The sequence below is a fragment of the Catharus ustulatus genome, chromosome 30 (genome assembly GCF_009819885.2).
Source record: "Catharus ustulatus isolate bCatUst1 chromosome 30, bCatUst1.pri.v2, whole genome shotgun sequence".
In the NCBI taxonomy this organism is placed as follows: domain Eukaryota; kingdom Metazoa; phylum Chordata; class Aves; order Passeriformes; family Turdidae; genus Catharus; species Catharus ustulatus.
In genome coordinates, this window is record NC_046250.1 from 641472 (window position 1) to 663125 (window position 21654).

Genomic DNA, 21654 nt, shown 5'->3' on the forward strand with positions numbered 1-21654 from the left:
CCCCGAGATCTGTACTCTCCTAATCTCCCCGCAGCTCCCAGGCTGGCTGCATCTCCCTGAACTGCCTGCATCCCCTAATCTCCAGCATCCCCCCCGAAACTGCCTGCACCCCACATGTGCTGCACCCCCAAATCCGTCTGTACCCCTCCAAGCTGCCTGCACCCCCCGATCTCCCTGCGTCCCCCCATAACTTCGTGCACCCCCAAATTTACCCGCACCCCCGAGCGGCACGGGCGGTGTGTGCACGCAGGTGCTTGTGCTCACTCGTACGTAGGTGTGGGCACCACTTTCCCAGCCACACGATCGCACGAACTCACACAAAAATTCACACACAAACTCACACCTGTGTCCGTGCACACTCGTGTGAGTGCAGGGCTCGGTCGAGCTACCAGGGGCAGGTGAAACCCAGGTCCCAGGCAGGTAACAAGCGCCGAGGGATTTCCCGAGGTTTCTCAGCCCTGGGAACCGCCGCAGGAAGGGCAGGCTGCGCGGCGGGGCCAGTTCTGGGCAAGAAAAGCAAGAGATGGCGTTTCTGGTTTAGCAGAAGCTCTGGAATGGAAGGAGAGAGGTTTCTTCTCCGATTTGGGGTGGAAAGGCCCCACAGAGCCCCGCGCTGCCCCCCTCCTCCTGGCCACATCCCCCCGTGCCCCCAGAACCTCCAGCTCGGGCCGGTGAGCCAAGTCCCGGCTTGCCGCATCCCTAATCCCCTGAAGAACAGGATTTCTCACCAAGCACTGACATAACCTCACCTACAGCAGAGCCGCGGCCATGCCAGAGGGGACAGGGACAGGCACAGGGACAGGCAGAGCTGCAGGGGCTCGGGAAGGGGGTGCTGGTGAAGGGTCACCCCAACCCCTTCACCCCAGGGACACAGGAGCTGCATCCCCCCATCCCGGAGTCACAGGAGGTGCTGTGGGTTTGCTCCAAATCTGGGGAAAATGGGGGAAACCCTCCCCCCCAAAAAACATCTCTATTCCAGGAAAAGTGGGTGGAGAGGTCTGGGGTGGGATCTGTCTGCAGATTCTCGGGGCACCCCGTCCCCCTCGTCCTGTGGTGGGGGTGCCATGACCCAGTGGGGTTGTGAACGCCAGCGCCGGCAGCCCCACATCTGGAAGGGATTGAGCCGGGAAGGGCGGATAAAGCCTTCGCACCCCACCCTCCTCTCCCTCCCGTCCCGTTGAAGCCCTAGGGTGAGCAGGCAAACCAGCGGCCCCAAATAACCCCCCTGGAGCGCCGGTCACCCCTGGGAAGGACACAGATTCTCTGGGAGGCGCGTGGGGAGCCGTGTCCCAGTGCCAGGGCAGCAGCAGCTGGCTCAGCCGCTGGAAACATCCGACACCATCCACCGCCCGCACCCCCCTTCCCGGCAAAAATCCTCACAAGCCGCAGAAATCCTGAGCACAAACCGTGGGGGGGGTTCCCCTGGCCCAGGCAGGGCTCCATCGCTGCCCAGTACCCCCGTGCCCCCCCCAAAATGCTGTCCCAGAGCCCCTCCTGGGAGGATGTGGCTGTTTGGGGATATTCCCTCCCTTCCCAGTGCCCGGGATCCATCCCGGAGGGGGTGTCGGGCACCCTCACTCCATACAAGAACCAAAGCTGTTGGGGTTATCCCAATTTCCTCATCCCTTCAGCACATGGGGAGAGAGGATGGGGGGGCTCCACTGTGGGGGGATGAAGCCTGAACAAGGGCAGGTCACCCATCGTCTCCGCCCCATGTCCCCACAAATCCTTCCCAGCTGGCGGGACGCAGCCCCCACCCCCCGCCTCTGGCCACGGCCACGGCCGCTGCGGAAATGAAACACAGCTGGACGGCGAGACCGAGCCCGGGCCCGGCCCCGTGGCCGATGGGACCCCCGGCTGTGGGGCGGGAGGGAACCCACGTGCCCCAGGACCTCTGCTGTGCTGCCACAGCGGGACCCTGCCCTGGCCCTGCTGCCTGGAAAGGCTGAGCTGGAACGGAGAATGGACAGAGCAAAAGGAGTAAAATCCGGATTTATTGAAAGGATTCACCTTGGGCAGTGCGAGAGCCCGGCTGGGGCTACACCCAAATCAAATCCAAGATGGATCCTGGTTTTACACATTTACACTTTTATAAGTTTTGGTTCCTCTACATCTTGGGGTCAATTGTCCAACCACAGCCCCAGGCTAGGAAGTCTCAGCCTCCAGTCTTGCCCCTTTCCCTCGCCATTGTTTATACTTTTTGGGTACCGGTTGTCCTTGGTTCTCCAGCTGGGAAGGGATTGTTTTGTCTAAGTCCCCTGTGAAGAGACCTTACTAACACCTAATATGAAGTTTCAGAGTCACACACTAAGCAGCAGAGATTCTGAAAAATAGAAAAGCTAAAACCCAAGGCATCAGCCCAGGATCCTGATCCAGCCACAGCCCCTGTCCAGGACCCTCACTCAGCTCCAGGACCCTGCCCCAGCCCTGGGACCTTTTCTCAGTCTCAGGACTCTGCTCCAGTGCTGGGACTTTGCCCCACAACCAGGAATTTGCCCTAACCCCGGGACCCTTCCTCAGCCAAGGGAACCAAGCCCTGTTCCAGCCCCATCTGGAGGGACCCCAGGGTGAGATTGAAGCGAAGCCCCACGGGACCCTGACCCGCATCCCGCACCCTCCGAGGGCTGGGGCCCGGCCGGCTGCTTCTCATTTCCAGGGCCATAAACCCCTTTAACGGCCGGCCATTTATAACCGCACTAAAGCCCCTAATCACCGCCAAACCCAGCCCAGACACAAAGGCTCCCGCCTGCTCCTCCGCCCTCCCACCTTCCTCTGGATTTTGGGGCTCTGACAGTTTTCCCACCCCCACCCGGGCTGTAGGGACGGGTGTGCAAGGCAGGAGGGGAGGGATGAACTCCCCACAACTCCGCAAGCTCCCGGCCCGTGGGATGCTGGAGCATCCGCTCGCAGCACTGCGGGGGAACCCAGATCTGCCCGTTTATCCCAAAAAAACGGGGAAAGGCCCCTCCCACTGCAGGGTTGTACACCCCAAAACCCTCCCTCGGGCTCTAGCGCCCCGAGCCAAGCGCGGCCACGTAAACACGAGGAAAGGCTGGAAAAAGTGACGCACGTCGGGGGCTCGGGGCCCGGCGGGGGCGGGGGGATCCCCCAAGCCGGCTGCGGGCTCGGCCCCGGCACCGCTCCTCGGTTACAGCAGCACCAGGGACCCGCCGGTGTTTCCAGCAGAAAAAAGGGGTGCGGGGGTGCTCAGAGCTGGGGAAGGGGCCAGCTCGTCCCTGGCATGAAGAGGAGGAGGAGGAAGAGCCCGCGGTTCGCAGATGTTGGAGGGTGCCGGGTGATGGCCCGCCCGGAGCCCCCTGCCCGGCACGGAGCTGCAGCTACCGCCCACCGGGGCAGGGGCTCCTCCCCACCCCCACGGAAGGAAAGAACTCTTCAATAATTTCTTTTTAATTAGGATTTTGCACATAAACCTTTCAGTTCAAAGCATTTCCCGTCGGGCTGGGGTGCCTTCAGGGTAAGGCTGCCCTCCGGGGCCGGGGGTGTGCCCGGGCCAGCGCGGGGGGGACTCGCCCGCGGGTGTTGGGGTCGTCCCTGGGGCAGGCAGGGGGGGCTCAGGCAGGCAAATGGGGCGATGCTGTTCCCCACACCCGGGTTTGTCCCACCTCTTGCACAATGAGGAAGGTGGTACTTAACCACCAACTAAAGCAGCTCCCAGAGCAGAGTGGGGACTTTCCACAGGGATCTGAGTCCCACCCACTCCTGCGCTGTGTCCCGGGGCACATCGGCAGTTCCCGGCGCTGACAGAGGTAGTTTTGGGAAGAGGAAGGAGCCTGCTCCATTCCCAAAGCCCCAGTGATGGGGGCTGTGCTCAGGATGCCCCAATGTCACTCCCAGATCAGGACCAGCAGCAGCCCCGAAGTGTTCGGGGAGTGCAGGATCCCAGAGACTCCTCTTGGGGCAGGCACTGTCCCAGGCCCTCCCCAAATCCTGGGGAGAACAGGGAGGAACAGCAGCAGCACAACAAGGCACGTCAGGCTTGGGCATGAGAGATGTCACACCTGGCTCCTCATCATCCAAGAACTGGAGCAGCCCCTCAGCACTCACAGGACCCTCGAGAGGGGCAGGACCAGGCCTGGGGGCATCACTCTGGGTCCCCCCAGAGGCAGGACCAGGCCAAGGCCATCACTGTGGGCCCCCCAGAGGCAGGATTGGTCTGGGGGTGTCACTCTGAGCCCACCAGGGTGTCACTTCTGCTCTGGGTTCTGCCGCAGGTGCTGCTCCCACTCCTCCTCCACCACCTTGTAGAGCTCCATGGTGGCTCGGGCGTCCTCCACGGAGGAGTGGCCTCCTTTCCCCACCTGTGGGGACACAAATCACCACAGCTCCCATTATGGGGGCAGTCAGAACTGGGGGAGAGGGGATTTATAGAGATCAGGGAGTGCAGGCAGCTGTGGGGCAATGTATGCAGCAAAAGTGGGGGGATGCATGGAGATGAGGGTGTGCAGGAAGATTTGGGAGTGCAGGTGCATGAGGTGGGGGAATGTGTGACAATCAATTCACACAGACAGCTCTAGGGGATGCAAGCAGCCCTGGTGGGGTGCAGGCAGCTTGGGTGGGCAGATACAGGGAGTTGAGAGGGTGAATGTAAGTGTGGGTGGGGTGCAGGCAGAACTGGGGATGCATGAAAGTAAGAGGGTGCAGGCATGGGAGGGGTGGGGGTATGGGAAGCTCTGGGGGGATGTGTGGAGCTTAGGAGAGTATAGGCAGATTTAGGGACACAGAAAAACCTGGGGAGGTGCAGGCAGTGCTGTGGGACATGCACAGACATTAAGGGGAAAACAGCAGGAAAAAGCCCCCCAAGGCTGCAGGGATTGAGCTGATGAAAGGGAAACTGAGGCACAGAGCTGCATTGCTCCAGGACTGGCAGCAATGGCTGAACTCAGGGTTCCTTGGATCTTCCCCCAGGGATGGCCTTCACTCCCCTCTGTCTCCCTGGCATGGTAAAGGGGTCCCCACGTCCTGGGGGGCTCCAGCCATGGTACCTGGATGTCCTGGTTCAGCAGTGCTTTGGTGAGACGCTTCAGGGAGATGGAGACGTTCTCTGGGAAGCCACCACGGCGGTTCAGCAGGGGGATCTGGGATGTGTCCCGGGTGAGAGCTTTGGGGTGGGAGTAATGGAGTGCCTTGAAGTCGTTGTGGATGGCATGGCCAACCACGACCTTCCCAGCAAGGACCCGCAGCACCTGCAGAAGAGGAGGGGGTTGAGACCCCAGCAGTGCCTTCCCTGCTCCATGGGAAGTTTCTGCCCCCCAGGAATGGGGGCAGCCCCATGGGGCAGAGCTGTGGGGCTGAGTGACAGTGGCACAGTGTGGGGACAATCCCTGTGCCCCCTAGGGCAGGTGGGGACGTGGCAGCTCTGCACCCCCACACAGCCACTGAGCTGCAGAGCTCGACCCTGTGCCCCCCACCCATGGCCCTACAACCCCCACTCCAGACCACAAATCTAGGCCTGCACCCCCAGCCCCACGAACCCCACTCCTGGCCAGGCATCCCCCAGCCCATGAGATGCAGCGAAGGCCTTGCAGCCCCTCACCCCCAGCCCATAAACCCTGCAGCCACCCCCTCCCAGCCCTGCACCCCATATCCCCCCACCCTGCCCCAGTCCCTGACCTGCAGAGCCCATCCTCACATCCCCCAGCCCCGATTCTGCACCTCCCATCGCTGCAGCCCCCAGCCCGTCCCCGGAGATCCCCGCACCTCCTTCTGTGCCCTGCGGAAGGGCACGGCGTTCGCCATGTGCCGCGGGCGGATCCCGCTCCAGCGGGTCCGGTAATCCACGATGGGCGCCTCGGGCCGCACGTACTGATCGTACACGACATCACCCTCGTAGGTGACGATGCTGCACCGGGCCAGGGAGCTCGTGCGCCCGCCGGGCCCCGTGCCCACCATCTCACAGTCTATGGCCACCAGCTTGGGGGGCGCCGGGGGGGCACCGCCGGTCTTGGAGGTGCCCCGAGGTGCCCCCCGACCCTTCCCCTTGGTCTTAGCGGGAGCACCAGTTCCAGTGGAGCCGTTCTGGGATGCCGTTGGGGCTCTGATAACGTTGGCAGAGCCCTGAGCCACCCGACTCTTCCCCTTGGTCTTAGAGGAAACATCGGTCCCGGTGGGGCCGTTCTGGGAGACCGGGGGGCATCGGGGGGTGGCGGCAGAGCCGTTCTCTTTGGGGCACGACCGGGGCTGGCCCGAGCGCGGCTTCCCCGGGCCGCCCCCAGTTTTCCCGGTCCTCCGTCCTGGGGCCCGCCGGGGTCCGCCCGGTGCTGCCGGGAGCTGCTTCTGCCGCAGGACCCCCCGGCGCTCCAACTCTCGCCGCCGCCGCACGAAGCGCTGGTGCTTTGCGTTCCCCGACTCCTTCTTCGGGCGGCGCTCGGGGGCGGAGAAATCCACGTTGAGCATCAAATCGTCCATGGCGGGAGCAGGCCCGGGCCGCTGCGGTGCGGAGAGGCGGCACAGCGGCGGGGCCGCTCGGCACCGGGGATCCCCGGCACCCGGGACTCCCGGCACCGGCCCCCGGAGACCCTCGCGCCCACCCCCCCTTCACCTCTGCGCCCCGGAACCGGAAGTTCCCCTCAGGCACGCGGCCGGGCCGGTACCGGCAGTGACGTCATCCATGTGCGCCGCGGCGGGAATTCGGCGGCGCCGGGCGCTGAGGGGCGCGCGCGCGGGGCCGCGGCGGCTGCATGACGTCACGGGTGACGTCAAAGCGACGTCCAGGGGCATCGGCGACATGCCGGCGGTGACGTCACGGGTGCTCGAGGGTGAGCGATGCCGCTGGGTGATGTCCTGGCTCCGGGGGGGGTCTCGGTGCGGGGCGTGGTGGTGTCACAGCCGCGGGGCTACGCGGCATCCTGTGACGTCACTGCTTGATGACGTCGTGTGGCAGGGCCGGGGAGGGGGTGACACCTGGGGTGATGTGAGGGTGCCAGAGCTCATGTCGCAGGGTGACGTCAGAGTGCCAGGGCTGATGCCCCCGTGCCGCCCCAGGAGCTGCCATGGCGGCCGCCCCCCACCCCGCCCCGCACGTGCAGCAGCACCTGGAGCAGTCCCCGGAGCAGCGCAGAGCCGCAGACATCATCCGCCTCCTGACGCTCTACCGGCCCCTGCTCGACGCCTTCATCATTGTGAGTGTCCCAAAGCTGTCCCCGGGCTGTGCCCCCCACGGCCTTTGTTCCCCACGCTGACCCTGCTCCCCACAGGATTTCTTCACCGAGGGTCTGTGGGCACAGCTGCCCCCAGCCTGGCAGCCCGCCCTGGCCAGTGCCACCCCAGCACAGCTGGCCGGGCTCCTGGGGGGCCGTGGGGGCCCAGGGGCTGCCTGGCCCCTGTCCCTCCTGGCGTTTGCCGCCGCTGCCCGGGCCCTTGCCTTCCGTCGGGGGTGCCCGGGAGGGTCCCCGCGCCCCCCGTGCCAGAGCTCCCACCTGCACCCGCTGCTCCGCCGCCACGTCAAGCCCAAAAAGCAGCACGAGATCCAGCGCCTGAGCAAGGTGGGTGCCCCTCCCAAGCCCCTGAGATCTCCCAGTTCACCCCAGCCCCTGACAGCTCCCCTTCCCCACAGCTGCTGCAGCGGCTGAGCCAGACCACCGGCTGCGAGCGCGTGGTGGATATTGGAGCAGGGCAGGTAAGAGCAGGGGCACACAGAGGGGTCTCAGGGGATCCCCTGCACCTGAGCTGAGCTTGTGTCCCCCCACAGGGTCACCTTTCCCGGTTCCTGGCCTTTGGCCTGGGCCTGTCAGTCACTGCAGTGGACAGTGACGGCCGCCTGCTGAGCCTGGCTGAGCGCTTTGACCAGGAATTGCTGCGGGAGCTGAGGAAAACAGAGGGGCTGGGACACAAGAAGAGGTCCCCCCTGCACCCCCTCACCCCCCGGGCCCCACAGCACGTGGCCGGGTGCCTGGACCCTGCAGCTCCCTGGGGGGAGTTCCTGCTGCCCCCCAACTCCCCAGGACCAAGCCCTGCTGCCCAGAACCCACTGGGGGGCCCAGGAGGCTCTGAGGACGGGGGGCAGGTGCTGGTGACGGGGCTTCACGCCTGTGGGGACCTCAGCCCAGCCCTGCTGTGCCACTTTGCCCGCAGCCCTGCTGTGGCTGCCGTGGCCTTGGTGGGCTGCTGCTACATGAAGCTGTCAACTGCCCCACAGCCCCCAGGATGCCCCCTGGGCTACCCCCTGAGCGCCTCAGTGGCTGCATTGCCAGGCCACCAGCTGTCCTACCGGGCACGGGAGGCTGCATGCCATGCACTGGAGGAGTTTGAGGGGCGGCTGCGTGGGGGCAGCCCCCACCTGCGCGCCCACTGCTACCGTGCCGTGCTCGAGAGCCTCATCTGTGCCGCCGACCCCAGCAAGAGGCACCTGGGCCTGCAGCCAGGCAGGAAGGCACATGCCCTCAGCTTCCCCCAGTGAGTTTGGGTGGGGGGAATCCCCTTCTGCATCCCCTGGGTGTCCCCAGTGAGTCTGGGGAGGGGGACTCCTTTCTGGGACATCTGCTGGCCCTCCCTGAGTTTGGGGATGGAGGATCCCTTTCTGGGATGTCTCCTAGCCCCCTGTGAGTTTAGGGAGGGAGGACCCTTTTCTGGAACTCTCCTTGTGAGTTTGGGTGGGTTGAGACATCATTCAGTGTCCCCTTCTGTCCCTGCAGTGAGTTTGGGGAGGGGGAACCCCCTTTTGGGACCCTGTTCATGAGTGTAGGGAGTGCGGTCAACCTCCTGTCCTGGTCCCACAGTGAGATTTGGCGGGGGGGGACTCCGTTCTGCGAGTTTGGGGATGGGGTGTCCTGTCTGTGACTCCCCTGCCCCCTTTCATGACAGATACGCCCACCTGGGGCTTCCCCTTGCGGGACTGGACCCAGCGAGGGTCCCAGTGGACTCAGAGGCTGTGGGGGCCATGCTGGAGCAGCAGCACAAGGTGGTGGCATTCTGCACCCTGGGGCAGCTTCTGGCACCTGTTGTGGAGACCCTCATCCTGCTCGACCGTCTGCTCTACCTCCGGGAGCAAGGTGGGCATGGGTGGGGCTGCCAGGGCAATCCTCCCCCTCCTCTGTTTCCTCTCTCCCTGGACTCCTCTCTTCACTCTCCCGACTCTCCTTTGCCTTTTTCCCAGGTTTCCACTGTGCCCTCGTGCCCCTCTTCAACCCCAAGTTCTCCCCACGGAACTTGGTGCTGGTGGCCGCACGGACCCCACTGGCCACAGTGCTGGCTGGGTTGGACAAGGACAGTGAGGATGGGGACAGCATTGAGGACAGGCACAGCAACCAGAATGAGGATCTGGGGGCAGCAGAGTCCCCCAGCGAAGGACAGAGCCCTGGGCACAGACCACAATAAACCCAGGATTTGTATAGTCCGGGGCTGGCTGTGAGTGAGCCAGTGCTGCACCAAAAGCACTGCATGCTACAAACACAGAAAATCAAGGGGGGTGTTTATTGCACAGCCTGGCTCAGGGGGCTTCTGGCTCCCCCAGTTAATACCAGTAGGATTTCTTGGCCCGGCGTGTCTCCACGATCCCCATGGCATCCATGATCTCCTCCTCAAAGGTCTTCAGGGATGGCCGGTATGTCTTGGCCAGCGCATCCTCCTTGGACGTGTCCTTGGGGCCATCTGTGTGGACAAGGGGACAGCGCTGACCCCCTCTGTCCCCTCCACATCCCCCCAGCCTCCACTGCCATCCCACTCACCGATCCACTGCTCAGGGACGATGCCATCCTTGTGCGGCTGCGGGGGCACGGGCAGGATGCGGCCGCTGCGCAGCGACACGCGGACACGCTCGCCCTCCTCCGTGTACCGCCACTCCACCTCTGTCGGCTTCCTGCAGGCACACGGCATTGGCAGGGGGCAGGACTGAGGTGGGGGGCAGCGCTGGGGTCCCCTCAGCACCCCCCAGGCCATTACCGGTCCTCAGGGTCCACCAGGGAGATCTGGCTGGGCAGCAGTGGTGCCTCGCTGGCGATGTAGGTCCCGGAGTACTTGGCTGTGCGGTTGATGTAGCGAAAGTGCTGCGAGGACATGGGGGGTCAGCAACAGCCTGTGGCCTCCCCAGCCTCCCCACAGCCTCCTCCAGCCCTCCCTGCTCCAGCCTCACCGTGTTCAGTCCTTCCACCACCACCCAGTTGCGGGCTTGCACCACCTGGGTGACCATCCCCTGCTTCCCTGCATCCTTCCCGGCCAGCACCTGGACCTGCGGCGGAAAGAAGGGCACAGATGGGACCCCCCAGCCCAGCTGCCAGCCAGCGGGGGAGCCGAGCCTGGGGAGAGGGAGCCTCACCGTGTCACCCTTGAACACCTTCCAGTCGTCCTTGGCGATGGGTTCCACGAAGACCTTGCGGCGGCGCTGCCCCGGGGGGTTGCGGAGCCGGGCGGCCGTGGAGTCGGGGGGCCACATGCCGTGCCGGTAGCCCGGGGGCAGCCGCGGCCGTGCCGCGCTCAGCAGGGCCGAGAGCCGCATGGTGCTGGCGACTGGGAGGTCGGGGGAGGCCACTGAGCCCCCTGCGAACACCCCTCATGCTCCCCAGGGTCAGGTGTGTTCCGGGCTGGGCAACATGCAGGGGTCCGGCAGAGCCCACCCACCACCCAAGGGGAGTCACCCCCACCCATCCACGTCCTGAAAGAGGCCCCCGAGGGACATTAAAGCGTCTGGCAGAGCAGCCCCCCACAAAAGGCAGCCAGGGATCTCACAGACTTTCTCCCCCACTCCATAAAGGGAACGCAATCCCCAACAGACCCCACAGCCCCAAGGGGGGTCCAGGTATTGGCAGAGCCATCCCCCACCCAAAGGGGACCCAGGTGTCCCTCAAAGCACGCTCTATTCCCGAAGGGGACCTGCAGAGCCCCCCACTCCCCGAACAGAACCAAGGAGTCACAGACATCCTTCCCTTTCCCCAAAAGGGAACACGGCCGTCCCATAGATCGGGAGAGCACCCCACCAAAGAGGACCCAGGGGTCTAACAGACCCCATTCCCCCAAAGGGCACACGGACACCGGCAGAGCCTCCTCCACCCCCCAAGGGCCCCATGGATATCGCAAAGTGTCCCCTCACTTCCAAAGAGAGCCCGTAGAGCCCCCCCACCACCCAAAGGGAACCCAGGGAGAGCACAACCCCTCCACCCCCTCGGAAACGACACCCAGGCGTCCCGCAGACCCCCGGCCACCCCCAAAGGGGCCTAAGCCCCGGCAAACCCCTCCAATACCCCCAGAAGTGCCCCTCAGAGCCCCCAGCACCCACAGCGCTGCCGGACAGCCCCGGACCCCGACCCCGCTCACCTGCGGGGCGCGCGCCGCTCGCGCGCTCCGGGGGGCGTGGCCCGGAGGGGCGTGGCCAAGCGTGGGTGGGCGTGGCGCTGCGTCCCGGCCTGGGAGCGCGGCGGAGGCCGTGCCCGACGCAGGGCACGCCGGGAGGTGTAGTCCTGCCGCGGGGCACGCCGGGAGCCGTAGTCCCGCCGCGGGGCACGCCGGGAGCCGTAGTCCCGCCGCCCCCGGTATCCCCCGCCCCTCCGTTCCCTCAGTCCCGCCGCAGCTCCCGCGGCGCTCAGGCCTACGGTGGAGCGGCTGTCGGGAGCTGTAGTCCCGCCTGGGCTGGCGCCCGGCCACGGCTCCATTTTCTGCTGCTGCCCTCCCTGTCCCTGGGGCTGGCCCAGGGGCAAGGGAGGGTGTCCGCTGTCCCCTCTGCAGGGAGCTGGGCACGGCCAAATTCCCCCGGTCTGGCCTCTCCTCACTGGGCTGTGTGTTTGGAATAGAGTGCCCAGAGAATGGACACGGGCCAGAGCCTGCCACAGCTCAAACAGTGTTTGGACAAGGCCTTGGGGCGCAGGATGCAATCCTGGGGTGTCCTGTGCAGGGCCTGCAGTTGGACTCGATGATCCTCATGGATCCCTTCCTGCTCAGAATATTCCACTATTCCAGGATAGAAACTGAGTGCTTGGAAACCCTTGGACTTTGAAACTGGGGGCATTTTGGGGTGTCCTGAGCAAGGCCAGGGCTCGATGATCCCTGTGGGTCCCTTCCAGCTCAGGCTATTCCATGATTTCATGATCCTAAGGTCAAGGAGTGTTTAGACAATGCTCTTGAATGCTGGAATTTTGAGATGTGGTGTGTAGGGTCAGGAGTAAGACTCGATCCTTCTGTGCCCCTTCCAGAGCATTCTATGATTCTGTAGTTACTATTTTAGCTCCCCTCCAAAACCTCCCCCTGGCTCTTTCCCTGCCCCAGCCCCATCTCTCCCCTGATCCATGTGCTCGCTCCCCCCATCCCAGAGCTACCAAGGGGCTCTGGCAGCCCCACCTCTCTGGGCAGCCCAAAGAGTTCCAAAACCACCCATGCAGGGGGGTCCAGGGGCTAACCCAGGGCCCACAAGTGCTTTAAAAAGGCAAGATTCGCTTTTATTTCAAATCAACTGCTCAGCCCCAAGGAATCACTAATACAAAGCGTGCGCCCACGGCAGGGCAGGCACGGAGCGCTCGGGGTCAGTACCGGGCTGCTCTGCATTCCTCTCTTTTTTTGTAGTTTTTTTTTTTCTTTTTTTTTTTTTCCTCTTGAAATTTCATTTTGGGGTGGTTTCTCTCGTCCAGAGCTCCGGACACGACGAGCCAGCGTGGGCGACACAGGGCAGCACCCAGGACCCAGCACGGAAGGATCAGCTCACCGGGGATGCCGCTACAGGCTGTGGGAGCCAAGAAGAGACCCAGGTTCTTGGTTAGACCCTGGGGTGTGCCAGGGGTGCCCCCAAAGCCTGGGGGCTGTGGGAATAGGGGTCACAGCACCACCCTCACCTCTCCTTGTGGTCTCTGATCTCCTCCTTGCCCTCCTGCTTGGCTTCGTTGGTGTCTGGTGCGTCGGCAGAGTCACTGTTCTTCTCCCCTTCACCCGGGTTGGCTTTGGGCTCCTCCTTGGGGGCCTCTTCGTTGTCCACCTTCTTGTCCCCTTCCTGCCCCTCTGCATCCTTGGGGCGTTTGGGGGAGTCCTGGGCAGGGGCAGCTCAGGTCAGCCCAGCCCCCACCACCCACATCCCCGTTCCCAGCAGCCCACCCAGTACCTCCAAAGCATCTTCTGCTTTTCTCTTGATCCCGCCTTTCTCGTTCTTCTCCTTGGACTGTTCGTCGATCACCAGCTTCCCCTCCTCATCACTGCTGCCCTCTGCATTGCCCTTCTTCTCCCCATCTCCCTCCGGCTCCCGCTCGGCCGCCTCGGGGCAGCTCTTCTTCTGGGTGGGCTGTGGGAACAGGGATGGGTCACAGAGGGCACCCAGGAAGGAGGAATGGGGTGGGGGTGGGATGGAGGCCCCCCAGCTCATCACCCACCTGGTAACCGGAGGCTTTGACCGTGGGGTTGTTCTCGATCTCCCACAAACCTTCGCTGAACCCTTTCCGCTTGTTGGGTTTTCCAAACTTCTCCTTGCATTCCTCATAGGGGAAGAGATCTTTGGGCCCCAGGAATGCCCTGTGCCAGAGGAAAACAGTGAGGGCTGGCAGCAGGGAGGATCTCACCTTTCCCACACTTACTGGAACCACCCACCCTGTAAGGCCCAGCTCCCACTCACGTTTCATGGGTCCCGAAGAAGAAGACTTGGTACTTATTAGAGGAGGATTTGACTGCAGCTTCTGGCATCTCATCAATCTGTGTGACACAAAGGGCATGGTGAGAGGAGAGGGCTGAGAACCCTGAGGCTCCTCAGACCCCAGAATATCACCCTCCTTCAGTGTCCTATCGATGGGCACAGCTCAGGAAAGAAAAATGTGATTCCTTGGGAATTCACTCACCGTCCAGAGACAGTGCTGGCAAGAAGTGGTCAGTAGAACAAATGGTTGTGCCCCTGGTGTGGGGGCCAGCAGGGCTCCCCCTCTCCCACCCCCTCCCCCCTTAAGCTCTTGTCTAGACCAGCTCAGACACACTCAGCAAATTCAGGCGCTGCCAGTGGTGCCAGTGCAGCCACAGGCGTCACCTCCAGCCTGGGCCAGGAATGGGGATCGGGGTGCCTGGGGTGACACAGTCCTGCTGCTGGGACACCCTGGCCAAAATGGGGTCACCAGACAAGGGGACAGCCTGGCAAGGGCTGTGGGGTCAAGCAGCAGCCGGTGCCAAGCCCACAGGCAGGTGCTGCTCCACCAAGCGTGAATAATCCCGAGGCGCCAAGCGGGAACGGAGCGAAAGCAACTCCGGCTGCTTTTTATAGCATCTAAAAATAACCCCCCCTGCAGCCAGCAGCCATAAATTCCCTGAGAAAACCTCAAAGGGAGGTGGAAGGAGCTGGAGGAGGATGCGGGTGGGGGTCTCGGGGCAGGCGCCGGCACGTCACCGGGCTGGAAGGTGCCAGCACAGACGGCCGGGATCCTGGGTCCCATTCCCAGCTCTGCTGACTCATGGCACAACCTTTCTAAGTCACCCTGCAGCTTGCTGAGCCTCAGTTTCCCCAGCCAGCAGGGCTGGGGTGTTGTGACAGGGTGGACCTGGCCAAGAGTTTCTCCTGACTTCCTTCCCAGAGCTGGGAATGGAATTAACACTTGCCCCTGTGCTTAGGGGTAATGCCCCAGGGGCAGATGGAGGGGATGGGACACTGGAAGGGGCTCTGTACAGGCACCAGGATGTGGTGGATGGCTGGTATGATGTCCACTCCTGGGTGGGATGTGTCTTTGTGCCATCCCCACTGCCCAAATGTGGTTTGGGGGCACCCAGGCTGTCCTGCATCAGGATCCAGGAGGTGTTTCAGGATTGGTAAAGTGCTCCCACTCAGCACCCTGGGGCTACTGGCACATGCCCCAATGCCACCCATTCCTCACAGGCACGGGGACATTCCAGGAGCAGGGATGGTCCCCAGCAGAGCAAAGGTCAGCCTGGCCCTTGCACCAGTCCCCAGCAGGACCCTGGCCCATGGTGGCAGCTGGGAGCAGCAGCTCCATCCCTGCGTGGCACCGAAGGTGGAGGAGGGGATGATGTGACTCAGAGGGGTGGCCACCAGCCCAGCCCAGCCCAGCCCAGCCCAGGCGGGGATGGTGCTTCCCGCAGGCCACATTCCTGCAGGTCACTCCTGGGACGAAATAGCCAAGGCCCCATCAACCCCAGAGCCCCTCAGGCAAGGACCTGGAACCAGACTCTCCCCTGCCAGGCTGGACAGGGACCCCACAGCCCCTTGCAGTGCCACGACCCTGACGGAGATCCCCCAGCAAGTTTCCAAATCTCCTTCCCCAAAGAAAGGCAGCAGGTCCAGGGATGGCTGCCCTGTGTCACTGTGTCTCCGAGCCCACTGCTGCCCGTCCCCAGCCCATGAACTGAAGGCTCCATGGACAGGGAAAAGCCCTGACAGTGGGATTCCCTGCACAGCCCATTCCTGCCAGCACCAGCCCTTTATCAGCCCCTCCTGCACCCCAAGGGGATGCGGTGGCTCTATCTGCATGGGCAGGCGGGGACTGGGGCGCGGGGACAAGGGGCAGGAGGGTGACACCCTGTCAGGGACACCGATAGTGTAGGTGGGTGCAAACCCACCCAAAAACCCTGGGCTGCCCAAACTGCCCCACACAGGGGCCCAGGGCCTGTGGCACTGTCACGCCCCACGTTTGTTTGTCCGTCCCTGTCGCTTGCTGGACAGTGGCAGTGAGGGGAGACAGGGCTACAGTGCCAGGGTAAAGTCCATGGTGGCCATTTCTGTCCCCCCCCGCCAGCTCCTGCAAATGGCACTGGTGTCACAGCCCAGCCTTGCCCAGGGACCTGCATCCAGGGGCTGGGGGGACAGAAAATGGGCTGGGACAGGTCCCCTGCGAGGGGAAGCTCTGGAGCGTGGCAGGGGAGGGACAGGCACGAACCCCTGCTCTGGACTCTGCCCCCAACCTCTGCTCTTCACCTCTGCAACTGAGCATGGCTGGACACAGCCTGCCCTGCACTGGCCATGGGGGCTGGGAGCAGCCCCCTCCCTGCCTCAGTTTCCCCACTGCAGGACAAGGCTGGCAGTGAGGAGCTGGCTGTCAGGAAGGGGAATTAATGGAATTAACTCATGTGAGTCACACACGGTTGACGAAGCCCATGGGGGAGGGGGCACATGCACCAGGTGGGGGGCCTGAGTCCCATGGGTGCACCCATGCACTCCCCAGGGCTCTCCTGAGCCCCGGAGCAATCACTGGCCCCCATCCCAGCACCAGGTGGGCAATGGGCAGCAAATTACCCAGAGTCTGCTCCAGAGGATATGGCTAGCAGGATCCTGAAGCCATCCCCAGCCATGGGATGCTCAGGAAGGGGGCAGTGGTTCCAGGATCCCCAGCATGGGGCTGGTGCTCCCTGTATGGAGGAGGGGCTGTGGAACTGGCCACAGCAGCAGGGAAGCACCAATGTGCAGGTGAAAACAAGGGTCTGGCCTAAGGGACCCTGCAGAGAAGGAGTGAGGGGAAGAGGAGGGCAAGCATCATCTTCCAACTGCCAGCGACTCACCTCCCCACTCTATTTCCCCTCTGTTTAATGCTGCCCCTCTCAGGGAGAGGTTTGCACTGGAGGCAGGGGCTGAGCTGCTGATGCTGGGGAACAGAGCCAGGTGCCATCCCCAGGGAAAAGCTCAGGGGAACAACCCCTCCCCCGCAGTGCTGCCAGCTCTCCCCTCCATTTCTTCCCCCATCTCTCTGCTCCAGCCACACCTGGTTGGAAACAAATATCCCAGCACACGCCACGCGTGGCCGGGTAACGTTTCATCACAGCACCTGATTAGTCACTGCCTGCTTCACCCTGACCGATTAGTCACGGTGGGGACGGCTGCACCCCAAATCCCCCCTTTCAACCAGAACCCAGGCTTGGGCAGCCCAACCTCCTGCTGCTTCCAGAGGGGGAAAACCTATGAACCCATTCCCTGCCTGCCCCAGCACCCCGAAACGCTCCTGCCATGATGGTGGTGGTGAAACCAGGCAGATGAGTGGGGCGTGAAACCCGAGCGGGCCCGGGCGCACTCAGGCGCTAATTCGGTCCCCGGGAGCTGAGCCCGGCACGAGGCTCTGAGAGCCCCGACCCGGCGTCACCTCCGGCGGGGCCACCCGAGCCAGGGCGGCTCGGGAACCGGGCCGAACCCCTGCGAGGAGGATGGAGCAGCGGAGTGTGCCGGGGGCCAGGGGAGCATCGCTTTCCCCCGGAGAGAAGCTGCGGTGGAAAAGCAGGCGGCGGTGGAAGCTCCCAGGGATCCCTGTGGCTCCTCCTCGCAAAGCCGCTTTCAAATGCGCGTTGGGAGGCCAGTGCCAAATCCGAACGGCTCCCAACCCCCTCCCGGCCTCCCCGCCAGAACCCGACAAACCAAACAAAAGTTATTCAAATCCGGGAGGGGAAGGAGGAGGGGATGTGGGGGGACGAGGGGGATCCTAGGCCTTTAAAGCCCACCGCCCCATTCCTCCCCTTTTCCGCTCAATTTGGGGTTTCCAGGCAGCCCCAGTGCCCTTTGCAGCAAGGCCGGGAGAGGGGAGTGTGTGTGTGTGTGTAGGGGGGGAAACACTCCAAGGAAATTTTAAACTGCATCATCAACCGCTTAAAAATAACCAGCGCCGTGTTGTGTAGCCAGAGCTGCCCACGGCCCCCGGCCGGGATCGGCCCTGATGGCTCTGAGCTCCATCCCAGGGGTCCCGGGCTCCTGGCACCGACCCCCGAGGGGTGCCCGGGACCCTCTGGGGGGAGGGAGCCGGGGGCACATGGTGGGGCCGGCACATGGTGAGGCCTCGACCCCCCCTGAAACCTCCCTGTATACACGGCCCCCCCTTCCCCCGTCCTAAGTCCTCAATAAATCTATCGATTTTCTAAAGCCAAACTCCCGGCGAGCGCTGGCACCTCTGTGGCACCCGTGGCAAGAGGTAAGGCCACGAAGAGCCGGGGGACAGCTCGGGGAGCTGCCGGCGAGGTCAGGGCTCGCTGAACCCCCCTCGGGGTACCCCCGGATCATCAGTGAAGCGGAGGGGCAGCGACCTGGCAGCGGAGCGGGAAGGGCATGGTGGTGCGGCACAACGTGGAGAAGGGACCCCCGGTAGCGGGGCAGGGGGCTCGGCCCGGGCCGGCCCAGCCTCGTGCCCCGCTCTGGATGCGGCCCCGGCCCGAGGGGGTCCCCGCTCCCACGCGGCGGAGAAGCCACGCGGTCTCCACGCGTGATTCACCCCCCCCGGGAGAGGAATGAATAAACAGCACAAAAGGGGCCCCGGGGAGCCCGGGACGTTGTTTGAGACACATGAAATCCCCCCCGAGCCCAGCGAAATGTCCCGAAAGAGCCTCGCCAAGCCTCGGTACCGAGTAAAGCCCCAAGTCCGCCGGGCCCGGCCTTACATAAGGTGCCGGCAAAGTTGGACCCCGGCCCCCGTGGAAGGGGAACGGGGGGGATTGAAGGCTGACCCCAATGCGGTCCCGTTACACGGGGGCAGCCTGACCCCGGTGCGCCCCCTCCCCCCATCCCCCGGGCACCGCGGCCGCCCGCGTTATGCAACGGGAGCACCGGGGGGAGCACCGGGGGAGCACCGGGGGGCACCGCCGGGTCCCACCGCCCCCCACCCCCTCCCCAGCTCCTTACCCGGGCAGGCCAGTGCGGGTAACCCTTCATCTTGGCGAAGACCAGGTCCCCGCATTTGTATTCCTTCTGCCGGTTGGACCGGGACATCTTGGCTGGCGGCTCCTCCCGGGACCGGGGGAGCGGGCGGGGGGTGGGGGGAGGGGAGGAGGGGGTTAGGGATGAAGTTTGGGAGGCAAAACCCGGCGAGGCAGGGATTAGCCAAAAAAAAAAAAAATCCAAAAAAAAAACCCAACAAAAAAAACCCACCAACCAAAAAAAAAAAAGAAAAAAGAAAAAACCCCAAACCCTCCCTAATCCGAGGGGGAGGCGCGGAGGCAGCGGCTGCTCTGCCCCCCGGCGCCCAGCCCGGGCGGGGGGCGGCGGCGGCCCCGGGGTCAGCGGCGGCGCGGCGCAGCCACGGAGGGCCCGAGCCCCATGCGGTTGTTTGTGTTTGAAATTCAATTGCTCCCTCCCTCCGCCACCCCCAGCCACCCTTCCCCTTCCTCCTCCTCTCCTCCTCCTCCTCCTCCTCCCGGTGGATGCGCTCGGAGCGCGGCAGCGCTGCCTGGGAGCGCACACCCAGCGCCCGCCCCCGGGCCGGCCCCGAAATGTGCCCGGCCGGGGTGGCCAGCGAGGGCTGCAGGGGCCAGCGAGGGCTGCGGGTGGTCAGCGAGGGCTAGGGATGGCCAGCGAGGGCTGCGGGTGGCCACCGAGGGCTGGGGTGGCCAGGGAGGGCTGTGGGACTAGCGAGGGCTGGGGGTGGCCACTGAAGGGTGGGGTGGCCAGTGAGGGCTGCGGGTGGCCAGTGAGGAGTGGGGTGGCCAGCGAGGGCTGCGGGGGCCAGCGAGGGCTGCGGGGGCCAGCGAGGGCTGCGGGTGGCCAGCGAGGGCTGCGGGTGGCCAGTGAGGGCTGCGGTGGCCAGCGAGGGCTTTTGGGTGGCCAGTGAGGGCTGCGGGTGGCCAGTGAGGGCTGCGGGTGGCTAGGGAGGGGTGGGGTGGCCAGCGAGGGCTGCAGGGGCCAGTGAGGGCTGCGGGTGGCTAGGGAGGGGTGGGGTGGTCAGCGAGGGCTGCGGGTGGCCAGCGAGGGCTATGGGGGCCAGCGAGGGGTGGAGTGGCCAGTGAGGGCTGCAGGGGCCAGCGAGGGCTTTGGGTGGCCAGGGAGGGCTAGGGGTGGCCAGCGAGGGCTTTTGGGTGGCCAGCGAGGGCTGCGGGTGGCCAGTGAGGGCTGCGGGTGGCCAGAGAAGGGTGGGCTGGCCAGCGAGGGCTGCGGTGGCCATCGAGGGTTATGGGTGGCCAGTGAGGGCTTTGGGTGGCCAGCGAGGGCTGTGGGGTGGTCAGTGAGGGGTGGGGTGGCCAGGGAGACCTTTGAGTGGCCAGCGAGGGCTGTGGGGGCCAGCGAGGGGTGGGGTGGCCAGCGAGGGCTCCGGTGGCCAGTGAGGGCTCCGGTGGCCAGCGAGGGCTTTGGGTGGCCAGCGAGGGCTTTGGGGGCTCCCAGCAGCACGGGGGACCCGGCCCGGGTGACACCGGAGCGCTGCCCTGCCCTGGGCTCGCCGTGGGAATGGAGGGATTGGTGTAGGAGCGGTGTAAATTCGGTGTTGGAGCGTGCGGAACCGGGCGTAAAGCCACGTGGGAAATGTTACATTCGTGTCGTGATGGAAATACGCCATGGAGTCAATATAAACAAAAATACTGAAAGTAAAGCATGGGCATGAAACAAAGGAAAATATAATGATTTCATGATATTTGTTTAAATAATTTTGCTGTGAATTGCTAGCTTTTGCTGTTATGTTGTTTTTTTGGGGTTTTTTTGCCACTATAATCATGAATTGTAGCCAGTTTTTATGTATAAGTGTGAGATGTTACGTAGTGATTCATATCATAATGAAAAATACACCATGAAATCAATATAAACAAAAATACCGAACTTAAAGCATGGACATGAGACACAGGAAAATATAATTATTTCATTATATTTGTTTAAATCACTTTGCTGTGACTTGTTTGCATTTGTTTTTATGTATTTTTTATTATCTTGCCACTGTAATTATGACTTGTATCCACTTTTTAGGTGTAAGAAAAACGCGGGCTTGTGTGAACATGAACAGATTTGTCATTACTGTTACCTGCTTGCTGAGAGTGTAACCTGTGAATACATTCAAGCCTTGTCCAGACCTGGTGGGGCTTGTAGCCACTGCTGCTTGTGTGCTAGCCAACATGTCTGGGCTTGCTGGGACTTGTAGCCCAGCACAGTGGGCATGTCAGAGCCCACCATAAACTGCCCAGAAAAGGGGCAGGGACCAGGGGGAGGATGGATGTGTTGGTGGAGTCCACTTATCAATGATTTCATAAATTGCTTTATTGATTAACCTACCTAATTGTGGTAATTTATAACAAATTTGGTGACCTCAATGTGATGAATTTCCATTTTTCAGGGGAGAACATCTGAGCCAGGGGGAGGCCTTGGTGGCCTCAGGTGACTGTTGGCCTCTGCTGGGATAGGAAATTCATAAAAAGGTAAGGCACAGGCAAGGAGTTAGAGTTCCCAGAGGAAAACTGCAGTAAATGACCCATAATTTATTGTGCACAAAGATCCAGGCAAGGGCTGTGAGTGTGACTTGGTTGGGTGGGGTGTGACTGAGGCCAGAGGCACTGCAGGACCAGCCAGGAATGGGTCAGGTTTGTAAAAAACCTAAAAATCAAGGGTTCAGATAAGAACCAGGGTTCACATAAGAACTGGGTACAAAGGATAAAGGGACTGAGAGTTTCCTAGCACAGTCCACTAGGGAACAGGACAAAAGTGGGGGCCCCAAAACAGTGCTGGATTGAAGGATAAAATTCCCAAGAGCATCCATGGTTGTCCAACAATAATCTGGGAACAAGTAAAAAAAGTCTTAGTCTTGTGTTGTCTTGTTGTGAGTAAAAATTAGTAAGAAAGACATATTAAAGAAATAAAATTGAATGAGTGTGAATGAATAAATAAATGTATATGTATTGTTGATCTAAAGTTTCACTTTATTTTCTGGAAGGAAGTGGAATGTGTTGTATTGTTAGAAAGGAGGAGTTTTCTGTGCTGTAGGGGGGTAAGTGATGCTTAAGTTACCAGAGGAATTGGTTGGGAAGGAGAAGCAGAGGCCAGGGATGAAAGGGGGGAGTCCTGGAAGAATGGGA

At 62.7% G+C, this 21654-nt stretch overlaps 4 protein-coding genes across 5 annotated transcripts; 1 reads left to right on the forward strand and 3 right to left on the reverse strand.

Annotated features, from left to right (window-relative positions):
* Nucleotides 1–3392: 3392 nt before the first annotated feature.
* Nucleotides 3393–6426, reverse strand: ISG20L2 (interferon stimulated exonuclease gene 20 like 2). Its single transcript, XM_033082813.2, has 3 exons — nt 5719–6426; nt 5004–5204; nt 3393–4319 (listed from the first exon to the last, which is right to left on the reverse strand). The coding sequence occupies exons 1-3, from the start codon at nt 6424–6426 to the stop codon at nt 4206–4208; spliced, it is 1023 nt and encodes a 340-aa protein (XP_032938704.1). The 3' UTR covers nt 3393–4205.
* Nucleotides 6425–9346, forward strand: METTL25B (methyltransferase like 25B). Of its 2 annotated transcripts, none has more exons than XM_033082811.2 (7): nt 6425–6776; nt 7003–7139; nt 7215–7502; nt 7574–7636; nt 7709–8412; nt 8821–9008; nt 9113–9346. In XM_033082811.2, the coding sequence occupies exons 1-7, from the start codon at nt 6425–6427 to the stop codon at nt 9331–9333; spliced, it is 1953 nt and encodes a 650-aa protein (XP_032938702.1). In that variant the 3' UTR covers nt 9334–9346. The 2 variants fall into 2 exon arrangements, with proteins under 2 accessions (XP_032938702.1, XP_032938703.1); XM_033082812.2 differs by having other exon boundaries at nt 6688–6776; nt 6959–7139.
* Nucleotides 9347–9410: 64 nt separating this feature from the next.
* Nucleotides 9411–11282, reverse strand: MRPL24 (mitochondrial ribosomal protein L24). Its single transcript, XM_033082816.1, has 6 exons — nt 11266–11282; nt 10271–10461; nt 10088–10183; nt 9898–10001; nt 9684–9814; nt 9411–9606 (listed from the first exon to the last, which is right to left on the reverse strand). Exons 2-6 carry the CDS (start codon nt 10448–10450, stop codon nt 9470–9472), a joined length of 648 nt encoding a protein of 215 aa, XP_032938707.1. The 5' UTR covers nt 10451–10461; nt 11266–11282; the 3' UTR covers nt 9411–9469.
* Nucleotides 11283–12358: 1076 nt separating this feature from the next.
* On the reverse strand, nt 12359–18864 carry HDGF (heparin binding growth factor). The gene is made up of 6 exons (XM_033082815.2): nt 18509–18864; nt 13538–13614; nt 13299–13437; nt 13034–13210; nt 12771–12961; nt 12359–12661 (listed from the first exon to the last, which is right to left on the reverse strand). Exons 1-6 carry the CDS (start codon nt 18593–18595, stop codon nt 12655–12657), a joined length of 678 nt encoding a protein of 225 aa, XP_032938706.1. The 5' UTR covers nt 18596–18864; the 3' UTR covers nt 12359–12654.
* Between the last annotated feature and the right edge of the window lie 2790 nt (nt 18865–21654).

Coding starts and splice junctions, on each gene's coding strand:
- METTL25B (XM_033082811.2), top strand. CDS start 6,425: ATGGCGGGAGCAGGCCCGGGCCGCTGCGGTGCGGAGAGGCGGCACAGC. Junction 7,140..7,214: donor TGCTCGACGCCTTCATCATT/GTGAGTGTCCCA, acceptor TGCTCCCCACAG/GATTTCTTCACCGAGGGTCT. Junction 8,413..8,820: donor CATGCCCTCAGCTTCCCCCA/GTGAGTTTGGGT, acceptor CTTTCATGACAG/ATACGCCCACCTGGGGCTTC.
- ISG20L2 (XM_033082813.2), bottom strand. CDS start 6,426: ATGGACGATTTGATGCTCAACGTGGATTTCTCCGCCCCCGAGCGCCGC. Junction 5,205..5,718: donor TCCGCAGGGCACAGAAGGAG/GTGCGGGGATCT, acceptor CCTCTTCTGCAG/GTGCTGCGGGTCCTTGCTGG. Junction 4,320..5,003: donor TGCTGAACCAGGACATCCAG/GTACCATGGCTG, acceptor GTGTCCCCACAG/GTGGGGAAAGGAGGCCACTC.
- MRPL24 (XM_033082816.1), bottom strand. CDS start 10,450: ATGCGGCTCTCGGCCCTGCTGAGCGCGGCACGGCCGCGGCTGCCCCCG. Junction 10,184..10,270: donor AGGTGTTCAAGGGTGACACG/GTGAGGCTCCCT, acceptor TTTCCGCCGCAG/GTCCAGGTGCTGGCCGGGAA. Junction 9,815..9,897: donor CTGGTGGACCCTGAGGACCG/GTAATGGCCTGG, acceptor GTGTGCCTGCAG/GAAGCCGACAGAGGTGGAGT.
- HDGF (XM_033082815.2), bottom strand. CDS start 18,595: ATGTCCCGGTCCAACCGGCAGAAGGAATACAAATGCGGGGACCTGGTC. Junction 13,615..18,508: donor ACCCGCACTGGCCTGCCCGG/GTAAGGAGCTGG, acceptor TGTGTCACACAG/ATTGATGAGATGCCAGAAGC. Junction 13,211..13,298: donor TCAAAGCCTCCGGTTACCAG/GTGGGTGATGAG, acceptor CTGTTCCCACAG/CCCACCCAGAAGAAGAGCTG.